General features: G+C 41.9%; 1 protein-coding gene and 1 non-coding gene across 4 annotated transcripts in view; one reads left to right on the top strand and one right to left on the bottom strand.

Moving 5' to 3' along the window:
• Crppa (CDP-L-ribitol pyrophosphorylase A) overlaps window positions 1-15854 on the bottom strand; it is a 279755-nt gene extending 263901 nt beyond the window's left edge. For 2 of the 3 annotated variants that reach the window (XM_055624283.1, XM_055624290.1), the window contains exons 1-2: window positions 15172-15853; window positions 6437-6713 (exon numbers count right to left, since the gene is read on the bottom strand). In XM_055624283.1, coding sequence (XP_055480258.1) covers window positions 6437-6713; window positions 15172-15422 — 528 coding nt within the window. In that variant the 5' untranslated portion in view covers window positions 15423-15853. Of the gene's footprint in view, window positions 1-6436; window positions 6714-15171 lie in introns of all 3 variants that reach the window. The other variant, XM_055624296.1, reaches the window with a different exon arrangement.
• Window positions 15855-19294: 3440 nt separating this feature from the next.
• Window positions 19295-19425, top strand: LOC129691463 (small nucleolar RNA SNORA17). Its single transcript, XR_008722467.1, has one exon. It is a non-coding gene; the product is annotated as a small nucleolar RNA SNORA17 (small nucleolar RNA).
• Window positions 19426-20323: the final 898 nt, after the last annotated feature.

Consider the following 20323-nt stretch of genomic DNA (forward strand, 5'->3'; position numbering starts at 1 on the left):
GAAAGAAAGAAAGAAAGAAAGAAAGAAAGAAAGAAAGAAAGAAAGAAAGAAAGAAAGAAAGAAAGAAAGAAAGGGGGAGGGAGGGAGGGAGGGAGGGAGGGAGGAAGGAAGGAAGGAAGGAAGGAAGGAAGGAAGGAAGGAAGGAAGGAAGGAAGGGGAAAGAATGACATAATTTACTTTGAAAGTAATAGGAACAGAGCATTCACTTAATATTTTATACTTAAAATACCATTAGCAGTAAGAGATAGTCCTGTAAGCATCTAGCCTTTGGCCCTATAGAGAAGCCATCTTGACTCCATATGGAACTTGGGAATATAACTAAACAGAGAGAAAGTGGGTCCTGGTGACACTTAACAAGCTTCTGTATGCAGCCAACCTTATTCCTAGATGCTTGCTGTATCCCATCCCTAGTGATAGTTTTGGAACTAAAATGTCATGGATTCAGTGGCTCTAGCTGAGTAGAGTTCTCATGTCCTAGGGCAACACGACTCACAGGTTATTAAAACAATGGCAATGACAATATTTGCCAATCTTTGAAGAAATCCAACTACTCTTATCTAAACTGCATATGCTTTTTCATTATTACTAGTATACATTGGCAGAAAGTATCACTTGCTTGTAGCTGGGACTACTGAGATAGTATTACATGCACTACTAGTCCTGTATGGAAACTTAAGAGCATGTTAGCAATCACATCAATGGAAAAACCTGTTCCTTAGGGTGGACCATCCCACATTATCTGAATGTAGCCTTTGAACACTTCATCATTCTAAAGCTTGCAGATAATTAGAGAAATGTTCAATAAACATGCAAATATGTTCTGCCTAGTTGGGTCTGAGTGACTCCTCCATGGAAATCCTGGTTTTCTCATTTAAATCATCTAGGAATTTATTTTTATTGCATATAAGTTTGTGTTTCTCTGGATTTAAATAGGAACCAGTTGTAACATCTAGTTAAACATTAATAAATGGAGAAAAATCCTTAATACATGTATGCATATGAAACTCATGATTTTACCATTCATGAAAATCATCCTTTCTCATCCACAAAACCAAGACAATGTCTCCAAAAGAAGCCATATTTCTCATAGCTTTTCAAAAAATTTACTGTCATAAAGTCTTGGTTCTAAATCATCCTTTTAAAAGTAATTAGAAAGATCCAAATTTCATTAAAAATGCAAGTTGTTAATTTTAAGATATATATGTGATTAAATTTCAAAAACTGTGGCACAGTTTAAGAAAATGACAGATGAGTAAGAATTGCCACAAATGTTTATTAAAAAAAAAAAAAACACATACACACACACACACACACACACACACACACACACACAGTTCTCACCTTAATAGGAAAAAGAGATAGTTTATTCTGACCCAAATTTGACTACTCATAGCCTGGAACACAGATTTAGGTTACTCTAAATTTTGTGTCCCAACATGGAAGCAAGGTCATAAAGTTTTTATAATAACAAACCAAAAAGAGTCATAAATCAAGGCACTATTCGAGTGCATAAGTAGAAATAGCACAGGTAACTAGAGAAAGAAGAGGAAAGCTCTACAGTCAGTCATAGATGCTATCTGATGACAAGCTTAGCTTTGGGACTAGGGGAAGTTAGTGCTCTGCGAAGTTAGTAAGTGCCAAAGGCTTTTTAATCTATGAGTCACAGGATGATACTTCCAACACAGAGGTGAACAATGAATGTCTACTTCAGGGGCTAAAAGCTAGCTAAAGATAAGGTCTGAGGAGGTCTCCAAATCTACAACATTCCCAACCTCAGTTAGTCCATTTTACAGACAGCTTCTTTTCAAGAATTGTCCTTGACATATTTAACAAAAAGTAAGTGCCACATGTTTTGATGTGTTTTATTAATTGCACATAAAACAATGACACTCAGCATATTAATTAGAACAAGAAAAACAATCCTTTTGTCACTTAGAACGTGACCAAGACAATTTTCAATACAAAAACATCTGGGTTCTATTAACCTATACTCTCTCTCTGAATGTTGTGTGGCAGTTTCTTCAGAAACAAACCTGGAGGGAAGTGCATTAACCTCAGGAAGGAAACAACTTGGAGGCTTCAGGAAGTCTCTGAAACTGAGAGAGACTCTACGCTTCTCCCAGTATACTGGTTATAAAAAAAATGAAGCCTAGAGCAGCACCTGAAAGAGACAGAACAGCCAAGAAGACTCTCAGACAAGTGGAGCTACCCACAAAGGGCACATCAGCCATGCTGCCTGGAAGAAACTACCTAGAAGAAGAGACCAGTCGAACTGCCTAGGAGAAATTGAAAACAAAACAACCTGGGAAATGGCCCTCTCCAATCTCTCCAGCTGCAGTGCTAACTTAACTAAATTAGTGTTAGCTTAGCAACCTATCGAGTCCTCAATGTTTCCAACTCCCCTGAGCTGTAGTGCTTGCCCAAACACATTCGCAGTTGTGCAGCTATCTTTAAAGACACCTCTGCTCCTGTGAGACTACTCACCCTCATTTTTTGGTTTTGTTGTTGTTGTTAGTATGCAAATTTATTTTTAATGTGTAATATATGGAACAATTTTGTGTATAGCAAAGAATTGGTGTTGTGCATGTATGAATTCTCCAATAAAACCATATATGGATATATAGGGGTTTTTAATTTTTTTATTTGTATCCCAGCTATAGCCCCCTGTCTCCTCCCAATCCCACCATCCCTCCCTATCCTCCTCCCATGCCCCTCCCCAGGCCCACTGATAGGAGAGGTCCTCTTCCCCTTCTATCTAACCTTAGCCTATCAGGTCTCATGCAGACTGGCTGCATTTTCTTCCTCTGTGGCCTGGTACCCCCAACCCCTCTGTGCCTGCTCTCCCCCCAGGGGGAAGTGATCAGAGATCCAGCCACTGAGATCATGTCAGAGACAGCCCCTGTTCCCCTTACTAGGGAAAACCCACTTGGACATTGAGCTGCCATGGGCTACATCTAGATTATCACCATGCATAGTCCTTGGTTGGAGTATCAGAATCAGAAAAGAACACTGGGCCCAGATTTTTTGGATCTGTTGCTCTCCTTGTAGAGCTTCGGTCCCCTCCAGGTGTTTCTATCTCCCCCTTCTGTCATAAGATTCCCTGCACTCTTTGCAAAGTTTGGCTTTGAGTCTCAGCATCTGCTTTGATACCCAGCTGGGTAGTCTTTCAGAGGTCCTCTGTGGTAAGATCCTGTCCTGTTTCCTGTTTTCTCCAGCTTCTGATGTTTATGCTGTTTACCCTTCTGAATGAGGATTAAGCATTTTTCCTAGGGTCCTCCTTGCTGTTTAACTTCTTTAGGAGTACATATTTTAGAATGTTTATCCTATATGATATGGCTAATAACCACTTATGAGTGAGTATATACCATGTGTGTCTTTCTGCTTCTGGGTTACCTCACTCAGGATGACCTTTTCTAGTTCCATCCATTTGCCTGCAAAGATCATGATTTCCTTGTTTTTTATTGCTGAGTAGTATTCCATTGTGTAAAAGTACAATTTCTGTATCCATTCCTCAGTTGAGGGACATCTGGGTTGTTACCAGCTTCTGGCTATTACAAATAAAGCTGCTACAAACATGGTTGAGAAAATGTCCTTGTTGTGTACTTGAGCATATTTTGGATATATGCCTAGTAGTGGTATATTGGATCTAGAGGAAGCACTATTCCTAATTGTCTGAGAAAGTGCCAGATTGATTTCCAAAGTGGTTGTACAAGGTTACATTCCCACTAGCAATGGAGGAGGGTTCCCCTTTCTCCACATCCTCTCCAGCATGTATTGTCACTTGAGTTTTTGATCTTAGCCATTCTGATGGGTATATGGTGAAATCTCAGGGTCATTTCAATTTGCATTTCTTTGATGACTAAGGACATTTCTTTAACTGTTTCTCTGCCATTCAATATTCCTCTACTGGGAATTCTCTGTTTAGCTCTGTTCCCCATTTTTAATTGGATTACTTGATTTGTTGTTTTTTTAACTTCTTGAGTTCTTTATATATTCTGGATATTAGCCCTCTGTAAGATATAGGGTTGGTAAAGATCCTTTCCCTGTCTGTAGGCTGTCGTTTTATTCTGATGACAGTGTCTTTTGCTTAACAGAAGCTTTTCAGTTTCATGAGATTCCATTCACTGTTTGTTGACCTTAGATCCTGCGCTGTTGGTGTTCTGTTCAGTAAGTTGTCTCCTGTGACAATGAGTTCAAGGCTCTTCCCCACTTTTTCTTCTAACCGATTTAATGTGTCTGGTTTTATGTTGAGGTCTTTGATCCACTTGGACTTTAGTTTTGTGCAGGGTGATAAGTATGGATCTATTTGCATTTTTCTACATGTAGACATCCAGTTAGATCAGCACCATTTGTTGAAGATGTTATCTTTTTTCCATTGTGTGGTTTGGGCATCTTTCTCAAAAATCAGGTGTCCATAAATGTGTGGGTTTATTTCTGGGTCTTCTATATGATTCCATTGATCCACTATCCAGTATCTATGCCAGTACCATGCAGTTTTTATTACTGCTGCTCTATAGTACAGCTTGAAATCAGGGATGGAGATACCTCCAGAAGAATGTTTATTGTAGAGGATTATTTATAGTGATTCTGGGTTTCTTGTCATTTCATATGAAGTTGAGAACTTTTCTTTCAAGGTCTGTAAAGAATTGTGTTGATAATTTGATGGGAATTACATTGAATCTGTAGATTGCTTTTGGTAAGATAGCCATTTTTACTATGTTAATCCTGCCAAGCCATGAGCATGGGAGATCTTTCCATCTTCTGATATCTTCTTCTAATTCTTTCTTCAGAGACTGGAAATTTTTTTCATACAAGTCTTTGACTTGCTTGGTTAGGTTCACACCAAGGTACTTTATGTCCTTTGTGGCTATTGTGAAGGGTGTTGTTTCCCTAACCTAATTTCTTTCTCGGCCCTTTTGTCTTTTGTATACAGGAGGGCTACTGATTTTTTTTAAGTTAATTTTGTATCCAGCCACTTTGCTGAAGGTGTTAATCAGCTGTAGGAGTTCCCTAGCAGAATTTTTGGGGTCACTCAGGTGTGCTATCATATCATCTGCAAATATTGATACTTTGACTTCTTCCTTTCCAAACTGAATCCCCTTGATATCCTTTAGTTGTCTTATTGCTCTAGCAAGGACTTCAAGTACTATGTTGAAGAGATGTGGAAACAGTGGGCATCCTTGCCTTGCCCCTGATTTCAGTGCGATTGCTTCAATTTTCTCTCCGTTTAGTTTGGTGTTGGCTATAGGCTTGCTGTATATTGCTTTTGCTATGTTTAGGTAAGTGCCTTGAATCACTGATCTCTCCAGGACTTTAAACATGAATGGCTGCAGGATTTTATCAAATGCTTTTTTTGACATCTAAGGAGATTATCATGTGGTTTTTTCCATTCAGTTTGTTTATATGGTGGATTATATTCATGGATTTCCGTATATTGAACCACCCCTGCATGCTCTAAAGCCTGCTTGGTCATAGTGGATGATATCTTTGAGTGTTTTTGGATTCTGTTTGTGAGTATTTTGCTGAATATTTTTGCATCAATGTTCATAAGGGAAGATTGGCCTGAAATTCTCTTTCTTTGTTGGGTCTTTGTGAGGTATAGTTATCAGGGTGACTGTGGCTTCATAGAATGAGTTTGGTAATGTTCCTTCTGTTTCTATGTTGTGGAATAGTTTGAAGAGTATTGGTGTTAGCTCTTCTTCAAAGGTCTTGTAGAATTCTGCACTGAAACCATCTGGCTCTGGGCTTCTTTTGGATAGGAGACTTTTGATGACATCTTATATTTCCTTAGGGGATATATTACTATTAAATTTACTTACCTGTTCTTGATTCAGCTGTGATAAGTGGAATTGGCATTGAAATGGAAATTGTGAAATTGTACATTAAGTTTTATATTTTCAGTACTTAATATATTTGATATATTTATCCACCATCAAAAATAAAAACATGTAGAACAAAATTATAACAAGAAAATTAACTAGCTTTATATCCCTTTTTTACAGCTCATGTCCATCCCTTACAATCTCAGGAAGAAATAAACCACATATTCTCTCATATGTAGAATGTACCTGGTAATGGATGTGTGTGTGTGTGTGTGTGTGTGTGCGTGTGTGTTTGTGTGTGTGTGAGTAAGCAAGTGTACATGTTGGTACAGATAGCATGAAAAGGGAAAAAAAAGCTAACTGTAAGAGGACAATGAATGACTGAATGAACATGATAGGTATACATTCTAATGACATTAGTGTCTCTTCATATAGCTCATCACAATATGATAAATGACGTAACAAAAGAAGTGCAAGCCTCACAGTCTGCAGTGCTGACCTGTCATCAGGTCACCATCCCCACTTAGACCCAGTAAAATATATTTCTTTCAAAATACAGAAAAATCCCCAAGCACCATGGCTGCCCTTTACCCATGCTTGTGTCAGTCACTCACCCCATGCTCCTTAGCAGCTATGACAACTCTCAGGAGGATGTCTTCCTCAACAAAAGGTCTTACAGCATCGTGGATAATCACAACTTCTGGCTTAGTGAGCTTACAATCTGGCTGGTCTTCTGCCAGAGCTTTCAGTCCATTGAAAATTGATCTGTGGCGCGTGGCTCCAGCCTCAGCCAGTGAGATGCGCTTGTGGCCATACCTCTGGAGGATGCTCCTCATTGCTTCCATGTTCTCCCCTGTCACTGTCACAACAATGTCCTTGATCCAGCATACTCTACAAAGAAAGCATGTCTATGTTTAATATAAATGGACTCCAAAGCACATAAAAAACAAAACAAAACTGAATCTCCAGTATAAATAAGTGTCAATTGACCTACATTGGGAAAACAATCCAGAAAGCGTGGTTGTTGTGCATTTTCATTAGGTCTGTCTGGGAATCAGTGAGCATTTCACACTATCAGTAGAGGTGATTTTTCACACTGTATCTTAGATAGGATTATACATAAAGTATGCTAAAATACATACTAGATACATCAGACTTTCACTTCAATTAAATTTGCACAAATAGTACATCTGTACATTTTTTAAGAAAAAAACACCAAAGAATGTGTTTTTTAAACCTGTATTTTTGCTATCATTTTATCCAGAAGTAGGGTAAGAAACTCAAAACATTATCGAGTTTTACAAGCTGACCGCCTCAAGATGTTCCATGAGCTGCAAGTAACCACACAAATATTAAAACTTGGTAGCTGATCTCGCACAGACCTCCCCCAGACTGGGCACAGTCTATACTGACTGACTCTGGAATCAAACACGCTTAGCAGGTTTATGGACACCAGTGCTAGCCAGTAATGACACTAGGGACCTGTATGTTCCCACAGGCTGGAACTAGGACAAATGCCTCTGACCCACAGTGCCAACTCTGAGTAAACATCACTTAAAAGTTTCTAATATTTTAGATGCCAACTACAAAATGCAACTTAAAATATGAGAAAAATGGTATTATGAGCCTATAACTGCTAGAATTATTAAGTCCTGAAAATAAAGCATCAAAATCATAGATAACAAAAAAGCACCTAACATCAATAAAGCATGTCCCATTTTTAACTTGTATGAATCCATATGCAGCTCTACATTGTCTCTGACAGAGGTAGTATTTTTCAGAAGACATTTACATGATAACTTATAGAATATACTTCTCTAATTTATGTAATAGATTCATATAATGCCTTTACTATCTTTCCTACTATAGAATATATACCTTTCTGTATTTCTATGTTATTCAAAATGAATGTAAGATTTTTTAAAAATGCCAGCTTTTCATTGACAGTACAATATTCCTTTTGTTTTGGTTTTGTTTGTTTGCCTCCTTGCTTGTTTTGATTCATCTTTTGGCATATAGGCTCCCTGGCAACACATGTATCTGTCTTGTACATTACTTTACATAAAACTCTTACCAGATGCTCAATAAGTGTTTGTTGAATGAATAAACTGCCCATAGTGTGACACCTTACAACACTTATGGATTGGTTTTCGTGCTTTTTACCTTCGATCCTGAGGCTCCTTAGAGGTACTCAACAACTTTTATATTTTATCAGACATTTCGAGATGACTTCAGTGATGAAAATGCTATACTAACATACACTGCCCGAGAGCACCCTCGAGCCTTTCCAAGTGATGATAACTACAGAATGAGATCACTTGTACACTTTTCTTTGGTTTGCTTGACCCAGCCCCCACACCAATCTCATCCTTGACAAGTCTAGAACTTACCCTCTCCTAGCAGAGTGGGAATTATGCTGCTCACAAAGATTATAGCAGCTGCCAAAGCACCACTCTTCAGTCCCTCCTCAGTGTAGAGTTCTGAAAGGTTCTCACTCAACTACCACAGCCATGACCCATCACTCTTTCCTATAAACACTTATGTCCAATATTTAATGAAGGGGTTCTTACCTGTCTCATCTCATCCCAACAGAATTTATTCTTGCTACTTCTGGATGATCCCTCTCAAGTTCAAACCCTGGGGCCAGGCTACTGACTCTGGCCCACGCCTTTATAGACCTTACTGCCACCTTTCAACCCCATAGTCACACAGACCTCCCCTCTGCCATGACCCTCTTACTTTCATGACTAGCCGCTCCCTGAACAGAAAACAGTGTGCGTCTGAAATGCTCCCACAGGCTTATGTATTTGAACATTTGGTCCCCAGCTGGTAGTGCAAGATATCTAAGATATCATGGAACCTTTAGCACAAGAGGCATCAGTGGGCCATGGGACCTTTGAAGGTTAAAGACAAGCCAGCTTCCAGTCTGCATTCTCTGATTCCTGGTTGGCTCTGCTGACCCTCTTCACTGCCTTCCCCACCTAACAGTCTATATCCTGTGCAAAGTAAAGCTTTTCTCCCTTAATCTAGCCTCTCACAGTGATGAGAAAAATAATAGAGAGGGCAACATATCCTTAATAGCATGTTTCTGCATTGCTCTCTTATTTCACCATCCTGCCCCTCCTTTTCTCCCCATCCTACCAACCCATATCTGAGCCCTAATTGCTCTCCAGTTCCAGACATAGCCCAACCCAGGAACCTCCTTTGACCACAAAGCTGGGTGCAGCCTCCTTTCCTTCCATTGCCAAAGACTCATCTCTCAAAGGTTATCATGTCACGCTGCAGTCCGTAATTTTCTCTCTCCCTCACTAGGCTGCTGGCTCTCAAAACGACAGTATCCCAGAACCTGGCACATATTTTACTTTCAATAATATTAGATATAAAAACAGCTAAAAATATGGGATCTTTGCTAGTGTCTATGGGCTATGTTGAGAATTTTGCATACACTATCTCGACACCCAGCTCTTTGGGATAAATTGCTATGGTCTAGATCTTATGCTCGAGGACACAGATAGTGACCTGTCCATAACCACCCAGCAGAAAATGAAAGGACTGGGATAAATGCAATCTGACTTTGGAGCTCACGCTGTTAACCTACATGAATGTACCAACACAGTCTCAGAGAAAAAGTCTAACATCTAGGAGAGAAAAAGTCATTCTGGACCATTCTGCACCTAATATTTCATTTCTGTTACCAAAACTGAAACATGTGACATTGTTGCTTTGGCAGTAAAAGCTAATTTTCCGTAATTTCTAATAACTCCAACAAAGGAGAGTTTTCCTTCATCCATTATCTTCACTGGGAAGATATGTCAACAAATGTCAAGCAAGCATCTAGCACATACCCTTTCCTATGCCTGGCACTGGAGAGACGATCATGAGCACAGAAGAATGCTATTCCTTCTACCACACACCATGTTAACTGATAACTGAACAAAAACAATGCTTTAATAATTAGGTAAAAATGCTTTTAAGAAATTATTAACCTGGGCATAGTGGTACATGACTTTAGTCCTAGCACTAGGGAGGCAGGGGCAGGCTAATCTACCTGAGTTTGAGGCCAGCTTCGTCTACAAAGAAAAGTTCCAGGAAAGCCAGGGTTACCACAGAGAAACCCTGCCTTGAAAAACTAAACAAAGAAGAAGAGGAGAAGGAGGAAAGGAAGAGAAGGAGGAGAAAGGAATTATTAAAAGCCATCATTAAATGTGTTCATCACTTAATTAGGTCCTGTGTTACCTTCTTTTTAATATAGAGAAATTATAATAAATATTGAGCTAATCAGTGGCAGAATTTTTGTATAAAGCAAGAGATTAACTTGATTCCTAAGCTGTTTACCTTTGTTACTTTCCATTGCACGCTCTTCCAGAGAATTCAGTCAAGATACCTTTTTTGTTTTAATTTTTTATTTTTTATATTAATTAAAGTTTATTTTCTTTGTATCCCAGCTGTAGCTCCCTCCCTCATCCCCTCCCAATCCCATCCTCCTTCCCTCATCTCCTCCCATGCCTCTCTCTAAATCCACTGATAGGGGAGGTCCTCCTCCCCTTCCATCTGACTCTAGCTTATCAGGTCTCACCAGGACTGGCTGCAATGTCCTCCTCTGTGGCCTAGCTACGTTGTTCCTCCCATGGGGGGTGGGGAGGTCAAAGAGACAGCCATTGAGTTCATGTCAGAGACAGTCCCTGTTCCCCTAAGATAACTTTTTAAAGTGTAATGAAAAATTACATTGAACTACAATACAAAAGAATCAAGAAGAGAAATGAAAGGCTAAGCATTAAAATATCTATTCAATGGTTCCTTCTTTTCAAATAAATTAAACTAGGCATAAATAATCATAAACAGCTAGAGCTGTAGCTTTAGACCATCCCCAGGCAATTGCACTAGCTTTATTAAATGTGTGAGTGTTTTGCCTGGATGTATGTATATCCACCAAACATGCAGTCCAGTGAGACCAGAAGGCAGACACAGATGTTTGTGAGCTGCCATGCGGGTACTGGAAACCGAACCTGGGTCTTCTGCAAGAGCAACAAATGTTCTTACCCACTAAGCCATCCTTCTAGCCCCGTTTTATTGAGTTGAATTTATAATGGGTCTGGGTTTGTTTGCTTGTTTGTTTGTTTGTTTGTTTGTTTTGAGAGAAGTGCTGTTGATGAGACAGTATCTAACACAGGTTTCCCTAGAATACACTACATATCCCAAACTAGTCTCAAACTCATGGCAATCCTCCTGCATCTGCCTCCTGACAGACAGATTTAAGATGTTTTAAGCCGTCATTTTTCAAAGTGTGCATTTCTGGAACCAATATACATCATCAGCCCTTCCTATTAAGTTAAATCGACTATTGTTGACTAGGCTAAATAGAAATGAGAATAGAATGCATAGCACAAAATGGCAGGGGGGGGGGAACTCCTCAAAAAAAAAAAAAAAGAGAAAGAAAGAAAAGTTTAGAAGAGGTAGTGGGCTTACTATGCTGTTTTGTTCAGCAACCAAGGATACACCCAGGACCTTCAAGCTTTTGTAAGCACTGTTTGTATTTCAAAGGATTTGTTCACATTCTTTTCAAGTCATAGAATTAAATTTTAATTCTACAGAAGACTTTTAATAATGTAAAATCATGAGACTGTAAAAGACCTTAAGTACCTCACACAGTGCATCCTGAATAAATATTTGGTGAATAGAAGCATCTAACCTACCTCTGAGCTGAAAACAAGTCCACACCAAACCCCCGGCAGCCCAATTCTATCAAACTTGCATGATTATTTCCTTCCTGGCACATTCCATACCAAATATAAACGTAGCCCCAAGCTCTGTAACACCTACAGACATTTTGAGGAGGAAATCTAATATCTCAGAAGTTATTTTCTCCTGGAATAACAAATGTTACAAGCATACTCTGCTCAGACAGTTTAACAAAATCAGTTGAAAACAGAACATTTACACAAATGCTTATATAAAAACCTGTGGGAAATCAAGCCCTGTTAACACCTACAAAACAGGCTCATCCAGGCTGCAGAAACCCAGCCTTAAAGAGACAGTGGCAGTTGCAGCGCTCTCATGTGCCTGCCTTCCTGGAACCTTGACTCTAAACTGCCTTGTAGCCTTGTCTACAGAGTCCTACCTCCTTGTGCCCATTTTGAGGTTTTAGGGTAAAATGTTGAGCTAGTGAGGTGGGCAGGTTGCTAATCCCTTAGCAAAGGCAAGTCTGTAGACTGTGGCGCAGATATGTAGCCTCGGAGCCAATGGTCTTCCCTGATTTTAAAGGTCTCAACAGGAACACAACACAGAGCTCTCATCCTGTAACCTGTATCAAACAGGTGTCAAAACACAAAGCTTTTATTTTCCCTTTCACTCAGCCGTGATCTTAATTAATCAAATTAACCTATCTTACCATTCAACTGGAAACGTCCTATGCACTTTTCTCTCTCTGAATCTCAAATCAGTGGACTCAATACTACCTCTTAACCATTTCTCCCATCGTCCCTTTTCCTTTCTTACTATCTCAGTCTAACTCACGTGATCAATGTTGCTCATTTAGAGAAAAGTTCATGTAATTCTCATCTATCCGGCTAACAGAATTTGCAATTGTTTAAACTATTGTACAGTGGAACGGTTGTTTAAAGTACATGAGAAGATAAGACTTAAAAAAAAGAGAAAATAGGCAGTTAAATAAACTGTACATTAATACACTGAAAGCCATACCTTGGGGTCTTAGTAAAAATAATAATAATAATAATAACAACTACAGCCTGGCTCATCCTTGATCTCCAAGCAGGAAGACAGGCCACAGGTGAAGCCTAATCACAGGTTTGCATTTCTGTTACACACACATAACTGATCTACAGAGTGTGCCTGTCTAACCCACTAACCCACTAACCCACTAACCCACTAACCCACCAACCACAGAGAATGAGCACAGGGGACTGTTGCTAGCTAGTGCATTGCTCTGCAGGACCATCATCCTGTAAACTGATATCAGAAGCCGATTTATAATGTTTTGATAAGCATGGACAATATCAAGAAGCAAGGTCTTCTACCCAAGAGAGCTCAAGAATCCTCAATAGCTTTAGGGGAACTGAGGTCAAAGCAGACAGCCTGACAGAGGAACACCAGCGCCAGACATCTAAATAAGCATGGCTGATAGTCGCTTCACTTGTTCGCTCTTGTGTCATCATAATCTTGCCATTTTTTTAAAAGACATTCCATGGTAACCAACACTTCTATTTAACATTTTCTTTCCTTAAGTACTTAAAACCAGAAATCAGATTACCGGTAAGAATTTTTATTTTTATGGTTCCCTAGTCACCAACCCCACATTTTATATCCTAACAACAGTAACAAAACACACACACTCTCTCTCTCTCTCACACACACACACACACACAACAAACAAACAAAAACAGTGCCTTGACACCTCTTTGATGCAGCCAACTGCAGGTTTTTTTCCCAGCAGACCTCAGTCCCAGCCAAGATCTTAAACATTCCCAGGTACTGAAGAAGCTGTTACCCAGCAGAGTTTAAAAACAAAAACAAACAAACAAGCTCCAGCCCTGACCTAAAGTTCATAAAACTGCCAACTCCATCCTATAAACGCCTCATGTAAGACATACCTAAAAAGAGCATTATCCTGCCTGTCTTCTGTCAGGAAAATGAGCAGCAGAGTTCTGTATGCCCCTCAGATAAATGGTATGACTCCTCACTGTGGTAACTGCTATTTCTTTCTGTGGAATTTCAACCGTACCCATTCCAACAGGGTTAGGGTCACTCCATTGTGGGAACTAGTCTACTGTAACTTTTGTGGTCCCAGTCAATGACTGTAAGAGAGAAAACAATTTCCAACTTCAGATCCAGGAAGAAGATTTTTGTAAACAGTAAAACTTGAGTACATAAGTTATTCAGCTGAACTGGGCCTTCTTACCAAGTTTTATGCCCTAGATGATAAAGCCTTTGTCACATGGTTCCCTGAAACACAATTTCTTCATTGAAGGTTATGTCATGAAGTAATAGTTACATGAGGGAATAAGACTCCTGATCTCAGTTCCTTGTTAATCAAACAATTTTTTTTTAAGTTAGCAATGTTTCCTGAGTTATAACCTGTTATAATTTATTCCAATTTCCCTAGTAGGCTATAAAAAGTTTAAACTGCTGTAATAAAAAATGAAAAAAAAAAGTTTTCTTTTGCCGTATTTTCCATAAACCCTTTCCAAACATTCTTAGAAATTAAGTTACCTCACTCGGGCTACCTCGGGCTACCTCATTCGGTACATGCAAAAAAACAAAAAAAGGCAAATTATTAGAAAGCATTTCCCAAGGGAAGAGATGTTAAGTGCGGAAAAAAAGGTCTACCAGTCCCTCCATGTAACTATCAAGCTAAGATCCGCTGCCAGTGTCCATTCCATCAGCACAGATGAGGGGCGTTGCCAGGATGTCTGTTGAATGGCTCTACATAGCAATCCCCATGCTAGCCAGAGAAATAAAAGGCAGACTGGGTGACAACCGGAACTGTTCCCAGGTCTACAGTTTCAGATGTAACCCCTGGCCTTGATTATTTTAATCATGGACGATTACGACCTTTTACACTTCCACTTCACCAGATGCCAATACCCAGAAAGTAAAATAATATTACGCCATTAGACCCTTTGACTTTTTGAAGTGTGTTGGGACAGGAGAGGGGAATGCTCCTCCTCGGAACAAAATGCCACCGGGCAACGGTCTCTCTGGAAGCCTCCGGTAAAGGTTACTTATGTTAAATATTGAAATCTAACTTTAAATGGAACCAGTCTGCTTCCGGTTTTAGGCATCTCCACAGCTGTGCATTTGACTTCAAACAAGTAACAACCTCGCAGGACCGGAAGACCTTTATAATCCTGTGGACTTCTACCCTCAGCCCCATCCCATCTCAGAACAGAAACCAGTTCCCTTCTGGCCATCGCACTGCCTCTCCGCGGCCTTCCTGACACTGCTCAGTTTCTGGAACTAACTTCGCCCTCTTTTCTAGCGTGTCTTGGCCTCAATCTCACTCTCCAATCCCTCCCAGCTACCGAAAGGCTGGAATTAAGCCTGGCCTTCTCCCTACCGCCTGGTATATAGCCAGGCCTGGCTCCCAGGAGGAAGCGTGCCTGCCCGGTAGTCTGGAGGTGCGGCTACTCCACTCGGGCGCACGCATGCGCGGTGGCACTGTGCGCTGGGCCGCTCGGCGGCAGCTCTCCGGCCCCCAGGGGCGAGCGCAGGAACCGAAAGTGCCCTGGTCCCCAGACACTGGTTCGTCGGTGCCCCGAGCCGGGCCCTCCCCGCCACGCTGTCCGCTGGGATGAGCCTGCGCTCCGGGGAGCCGGTGGCCGGCGTCAGTTACCTCTCCAGGGCCTGCAGGGTGTAGCTGATGAGCGGCCTCTCCAGAAGCCGGCAGAACTGCTTCGGGGTGCGGACGCCCATCCTCTCCCCGCAGCCCCCGGCCGGCAGCACGGCGGCCACGGTTCCAGGGAGGCCCCCGGGCTGCGCCCCGGCGCCAGACGGCAGGTCCACCGGGAACGCCGAGCCGTCGCCCGGCGGGCCGCTCACGCAACGCCCAGGCTCAGCGGGCCTGCTGTGGAGCCCGGGCTCCATGGCTCCACGCGATCGCAGAAGCCCGGGGTGCGCACGGCAACCGGGAGCGAAGCGCCAGCACTGGCTCGGAGCCGCGATCACCGGTCGGGGTGGGCGAGGAGCGGCGGGCGCCGAGAGGGCTCCGGGAACGTGGCCCCCGGTGCTGATCCCGGCCGGAGCAGCCGAGCCTGTCTTCTCAGCCCGGGCCCAGCGCCCCCGGGGCAGCGCTCTTCCTGCTCTTCCTTCTCTCCCTGCAGGCAGGCCTGGTCCGGCTGAGGCTGCTGTGGCAGTCCTCACGCACTTGAGAGTCACTCGCAGACAGCTGTGCACGACACTGTCACGTTCCCCATTCTAGATAAGTGGGAAAGACTTGTATTCAATGTACAGTTCAAGACCCAGATGTGACCACCTTGGTTATACGAATTTCGTGATCCTCAGAGGCGCCCTGATCTTAGCAAGCAGAAAGGTGAAAGGCTAGGAAAATTCTAGAATCCAGGCTGCAAGGTTGGTTCCCAGACTTGCCGGCGCGTTGGAACCACCAAGCAGAGCATCCCTGAACCATGTGTTCCACACTCAAATTCTAGGATTTGATTGGTCTCGGGTGCAGCCAGGGCTGTGGGATTTTCAAAGTTCCACCGGTGATTATGTTGAGCAAATCTGTTTTGTGGTAAGACAGAAATCACACCAATTGGTGAATAATCAGCACACATCTCACCGTAGCAGGAAAACCCCTGGTGTGCATTGTCACTGGCAGGGGGAAACAGGAATAGTTAAGTGACTGGTGTAAGACTATGGCCAGGCAGTCATAAATCCTTGGTTTAGAGGTACAACCAGCATTGAGAAATTTCAGGCCTGGTGGGCATCTTGCCCTCATTTAGTACTGTCCTGGGAGCTGTTGATGAAATATAATGGGTATTCAGAGTGCCAAGCGCATTGTATTCAGGATCTGGAATGTAAAAGTCATGAGAGCATGGCCTAGCTTTGCTCCTCATTTGGGTTGTTTGCCCAGCTTCAGGAATGTGACAGGAGCCTAATACTTACTGAAGGAATTGCCGATTAAATAATGACAAAGTATAAGGAGTTATTTGGCCATGTATATTATCAGTCCTCACCCACCAATAGCTAAATTAGATTCATTCAAAAAAAATTTTTTTGAGCATTGAAATTACCCAGTTACAATATTAAACCTCATTATTTTTATCCATTTTGCCAATTGAAAGCATACAAAAATAAAATATTCTCTGCCCTTTTGTCTAATATTCTAAAGCACTCTCTTTTGTTGCTTTCATTATGAGTAATGGACAGCTTCTGTGCTAGCTGAAGTTTGTCGAACTTTTGACCCTTAGGATGAAAAGAAAGCATTGTAGCATACTTGTATTGCAATGCTTGGATTTTTTTTTTTTTTTTTTTTTTTCGGGAGACGGGTTGGGGAGGGAAGGAGGGAGAGACTGAGGGACAGAAGGGCGCTGTAGTGGGGGCAGAGATTCTGGAAGAGCTTTTTGCTAGGGAGTTAGGTGTTTGGATGTGTTAGACCTTGCTCAAAAGGGGACAACCAGAGAAGGCGCCATCACATCTTCTAGTCAGAAGGATTATGCTACTTACAGATGCTTGACAAAAGAGATGAGCCCACGAAGCCCATAGCATGTCCAGAGACAGCAGTGCACTCAACAGGCAGAAAAGACTAGGGAAACTAGGCCTCCATAGAACCCATGGCTTTTGCTCTTCCCAAAGTGGTTGCTGCTTGGGTTTTCTTTGAAGAGTTGTGTAAAGGGGTATATTATTTCTGAGTCTGCAGTGTTAACAATTAAGTTTTACTATGCTAGGATATGTTAGGTTTAGGGTTTTTGGTTGTAGTGGAAGCCACCTGAAGAATGGAACTTTTACAATAACAACAAAAATGCTGGCAAAAATGCAGGCAAAAGAAGTCTGGTCTGCTCATGGTGGAAATTTAAAATGGCTCAATCGGCCTGTTTTATTAGGGTTCTATTGCTACAAAAACAAAAAGACATCGTAACCACAGCAACTCTTATATAGGAAAGCATGTAATTGGGGCTGGCTTACAGGTTCAGAGGTTCAGTCCATTATCATCATGGCAGCATGCAGGCAGACATGGTGCTGGAGGAGCTGAGAGTTCTACATCTTGATCCAAAGGCAGAAGTAAAGACTGTTTAGCACACTGGGCGTATCTTGGGCATATGAGACCTCATATGTGACACTCATCCTCCAGCAGGGCCACACCTACTGCAATGAGACCACACCTCCCAATAGTGCTACTCCCTATGGGCCAAGCATTCAAACCAATGAGTCTATGGGGGCCATTCCTGTTCAAACCATGACAAGGACTCAGGGTAGAAGTTCCTCAAAAATTAAAAAGTGAACTAACATATGACCAAGTTGATTATTTCTGGGCATACCTGAGGAAATGAATTCACATTACAATAGAGAAAAGCAAGGTAATATTCACAATTTTATACACACAGAATTGGCCTAGCCGTCCAAGAGAAGAATGAAATATATACATACATACATACATACATACATACATATATATATATATATATATATATATATATATATATATATATATATATGGTACATCCATAATGGAATATTTGGCCATGAAGAAGAAGGAAATCCTATCATGGCATTTTCACAGAGTAGTTAGAATTGGGGACTGTCATGTCAAGTATCATGTTTTCTCTCACATGTGGGAGAAAGTTAACGTGGACCAAGAGAAAAGAGTTCTATGTGGAGCAAAGGAAGATGAGGTAACAGAGAGGGTGGATGTGATTAAACAGTCATCCATTCCAAAATGAAAACCTCACAGAGAAACCTGTTCATTTCTATAATTAAAAAATAGTTTGCTTTATCAATTTCTATAGGATCATTTTCTGTGATTAAAAAAATGACAAATTATAGTGAGAATCTTACAGCATTGGTTAAGATTTGTTCTTAGAGAAAATACAGTTAAGTTTTGAACTGGTAACTAATAATTCCTAGATCTTAGATGCTGTGTATGAACAAAATATGACACATTAATTGGTTGTGAACCAGAGAACAAACTACACTCTTTATACATATATGAGAAAAGCAGTATTTTTAGTGGGTTTTTTTTAAGATTTATTTATTTATGTATGTGAATGCTGTATTTGCATGTATGCCTGCATAACAGAAGAGGATATTGGACCCCATTATAGATGGCTGTGAGCTACCATGTGGTTACTGGAGATTGAACTCAGGTCATCTGGAAGAGCAGCCAGTTTTCTTAACCACTGAGACATCTCTCCAGCTCTAGAAGCAGTATCTTATGCATACTGTATATAAATACTAGATTCTATTCAATCATACTCACAGTAATAGAATAAATTCCTTGTCGTGTCTTAGGATTTTTATTGCTGTGAAGAGATACCATGACCACAGCAATTCTTATAAAGGAAAACCTTTAATTGAGGCTGGCTTACAGTTTCAGAGGATTAGTCCATTATCATCATGGCAAAAAAAAAAAAAAAAAAAAAAAAACATGGTGGCTCTCAGACAGACATGGTGCTGGAGAAGGAGCTGAAAGTTCTACATCTTGATCTGCAGGCAGCAGTGAAAAGAATGCCACACTAGGCATAGCTTGATCATATGAGACCTCAAAACCTGCCACCACAGTGGCACACTTCCTCCAGCAAGGACACACCTACTACAACAGGGCCACACCTCCTAATAGTGCCACTCCCTATGGGTCAAGCATTCAAACACAGGAGTCTATGGGGGCCATTCCTGTTCAAACCACCACAGCACCTGACCACCATGTGAGATATCAAGGGGTTGGGGAGATAGCTTGTTGAGGAAGAGCACACACTGAGCAAATTCTAACCCTCAGCACCCATGAAAAAACACTGATAACTGCTACCCCTAAGAGGGATTTCAGGAGTGGCTGCTGTGTTGCATGTGCCTCAGTAGGTGGCAGAGAGGACAGAGCCTATGTCTACACTCAGTATTCTGACCTGGAAACATCTGAGTGTTAGAACCTTAATATTCCCTTTAAAAAACAAGCCTGATACAACTACCTGAAAATGCCAAAAGGGACTGGGGAGAGGGGTCATACCATGCCAGAGATGACCCCTGCTTGGTGCTGCAATGTATGACCCAGGCATCATCACTAAGAAGAGCAAGTAAGTAGTGGAGAAATGGAAGAGAAAGAAACAGAAGGATGTGGGCACAATGAAGAGAGACGGAACTGGAGACTCGAGGGTAGTGAGGCACAGTCTGGTGTGAGTAGCCTGGGATGCCACCTAGAACAATACAGAGGTCTTAGCTTGTGCCGTCACTCAGGGCCAGGTCTGGGTCTACAGTCCTCCAGCATTGGGGGCCAAGGTTAGCACCAAAGGCCAAGTGGACATCACTGGTCCGGGCTGCCACCCAGGGACATGTTGAGGTCTGAGGGCTGTGTGGAATTGCCCCCCCTCACGTGGGCATTGTGGGAGATCTGGCCATGGGGCATGAAAGCAGGAGAGCTGGTCTTTCTCCTCACCCACTGCAGCACCTGATGAGCAGGCCTTGCACCTCACTATGGCAGCATAGAAGATCTGGCCCTAGATATGGGGTTTGTATGTGAGCCAACCTGAAAGGCATGAGCATGGGAGAGCTGGTTCTGCCTCTTGTCTGCTGTCTAGTGGGGTCAGTGAGAGATCCTATTCCTTTCTTTTTGCCCAGGACATCTTCTGCAGGTGGGCAACAGGCCTCCTATGGAGTCATGAGAGCAGGAGAGCTGGCCCTGTCCCTCACCTGCTGCAGCACTAAGAAGAGCAGACCCTGCATATGACCTGGGCAACACAGTTGAGGTGACCTGGACTTGGGGGTTGCAAGCAAGTCAGTCTTAAGGCATGAGCACAGTAGAGCTGACCCTGACTCTTGTCTGTGAGGTGGCATGGACC

This window comes from Psammomys obesus, unplaced genomic scaffold (assembly GCF_907164565.1).
Source record: "Psammomys obesus unplaced genomic scaffold, mPsaObe1.curated_primary_1811, whole genome shotgun sequence".
NCBI classification, from domain to species: domain Eukaryota; kingdom Metazoa; phylum Chordata; class Mammalia; order Rodentia; family Muridae; genus Psammomys; species Psammomys obesus.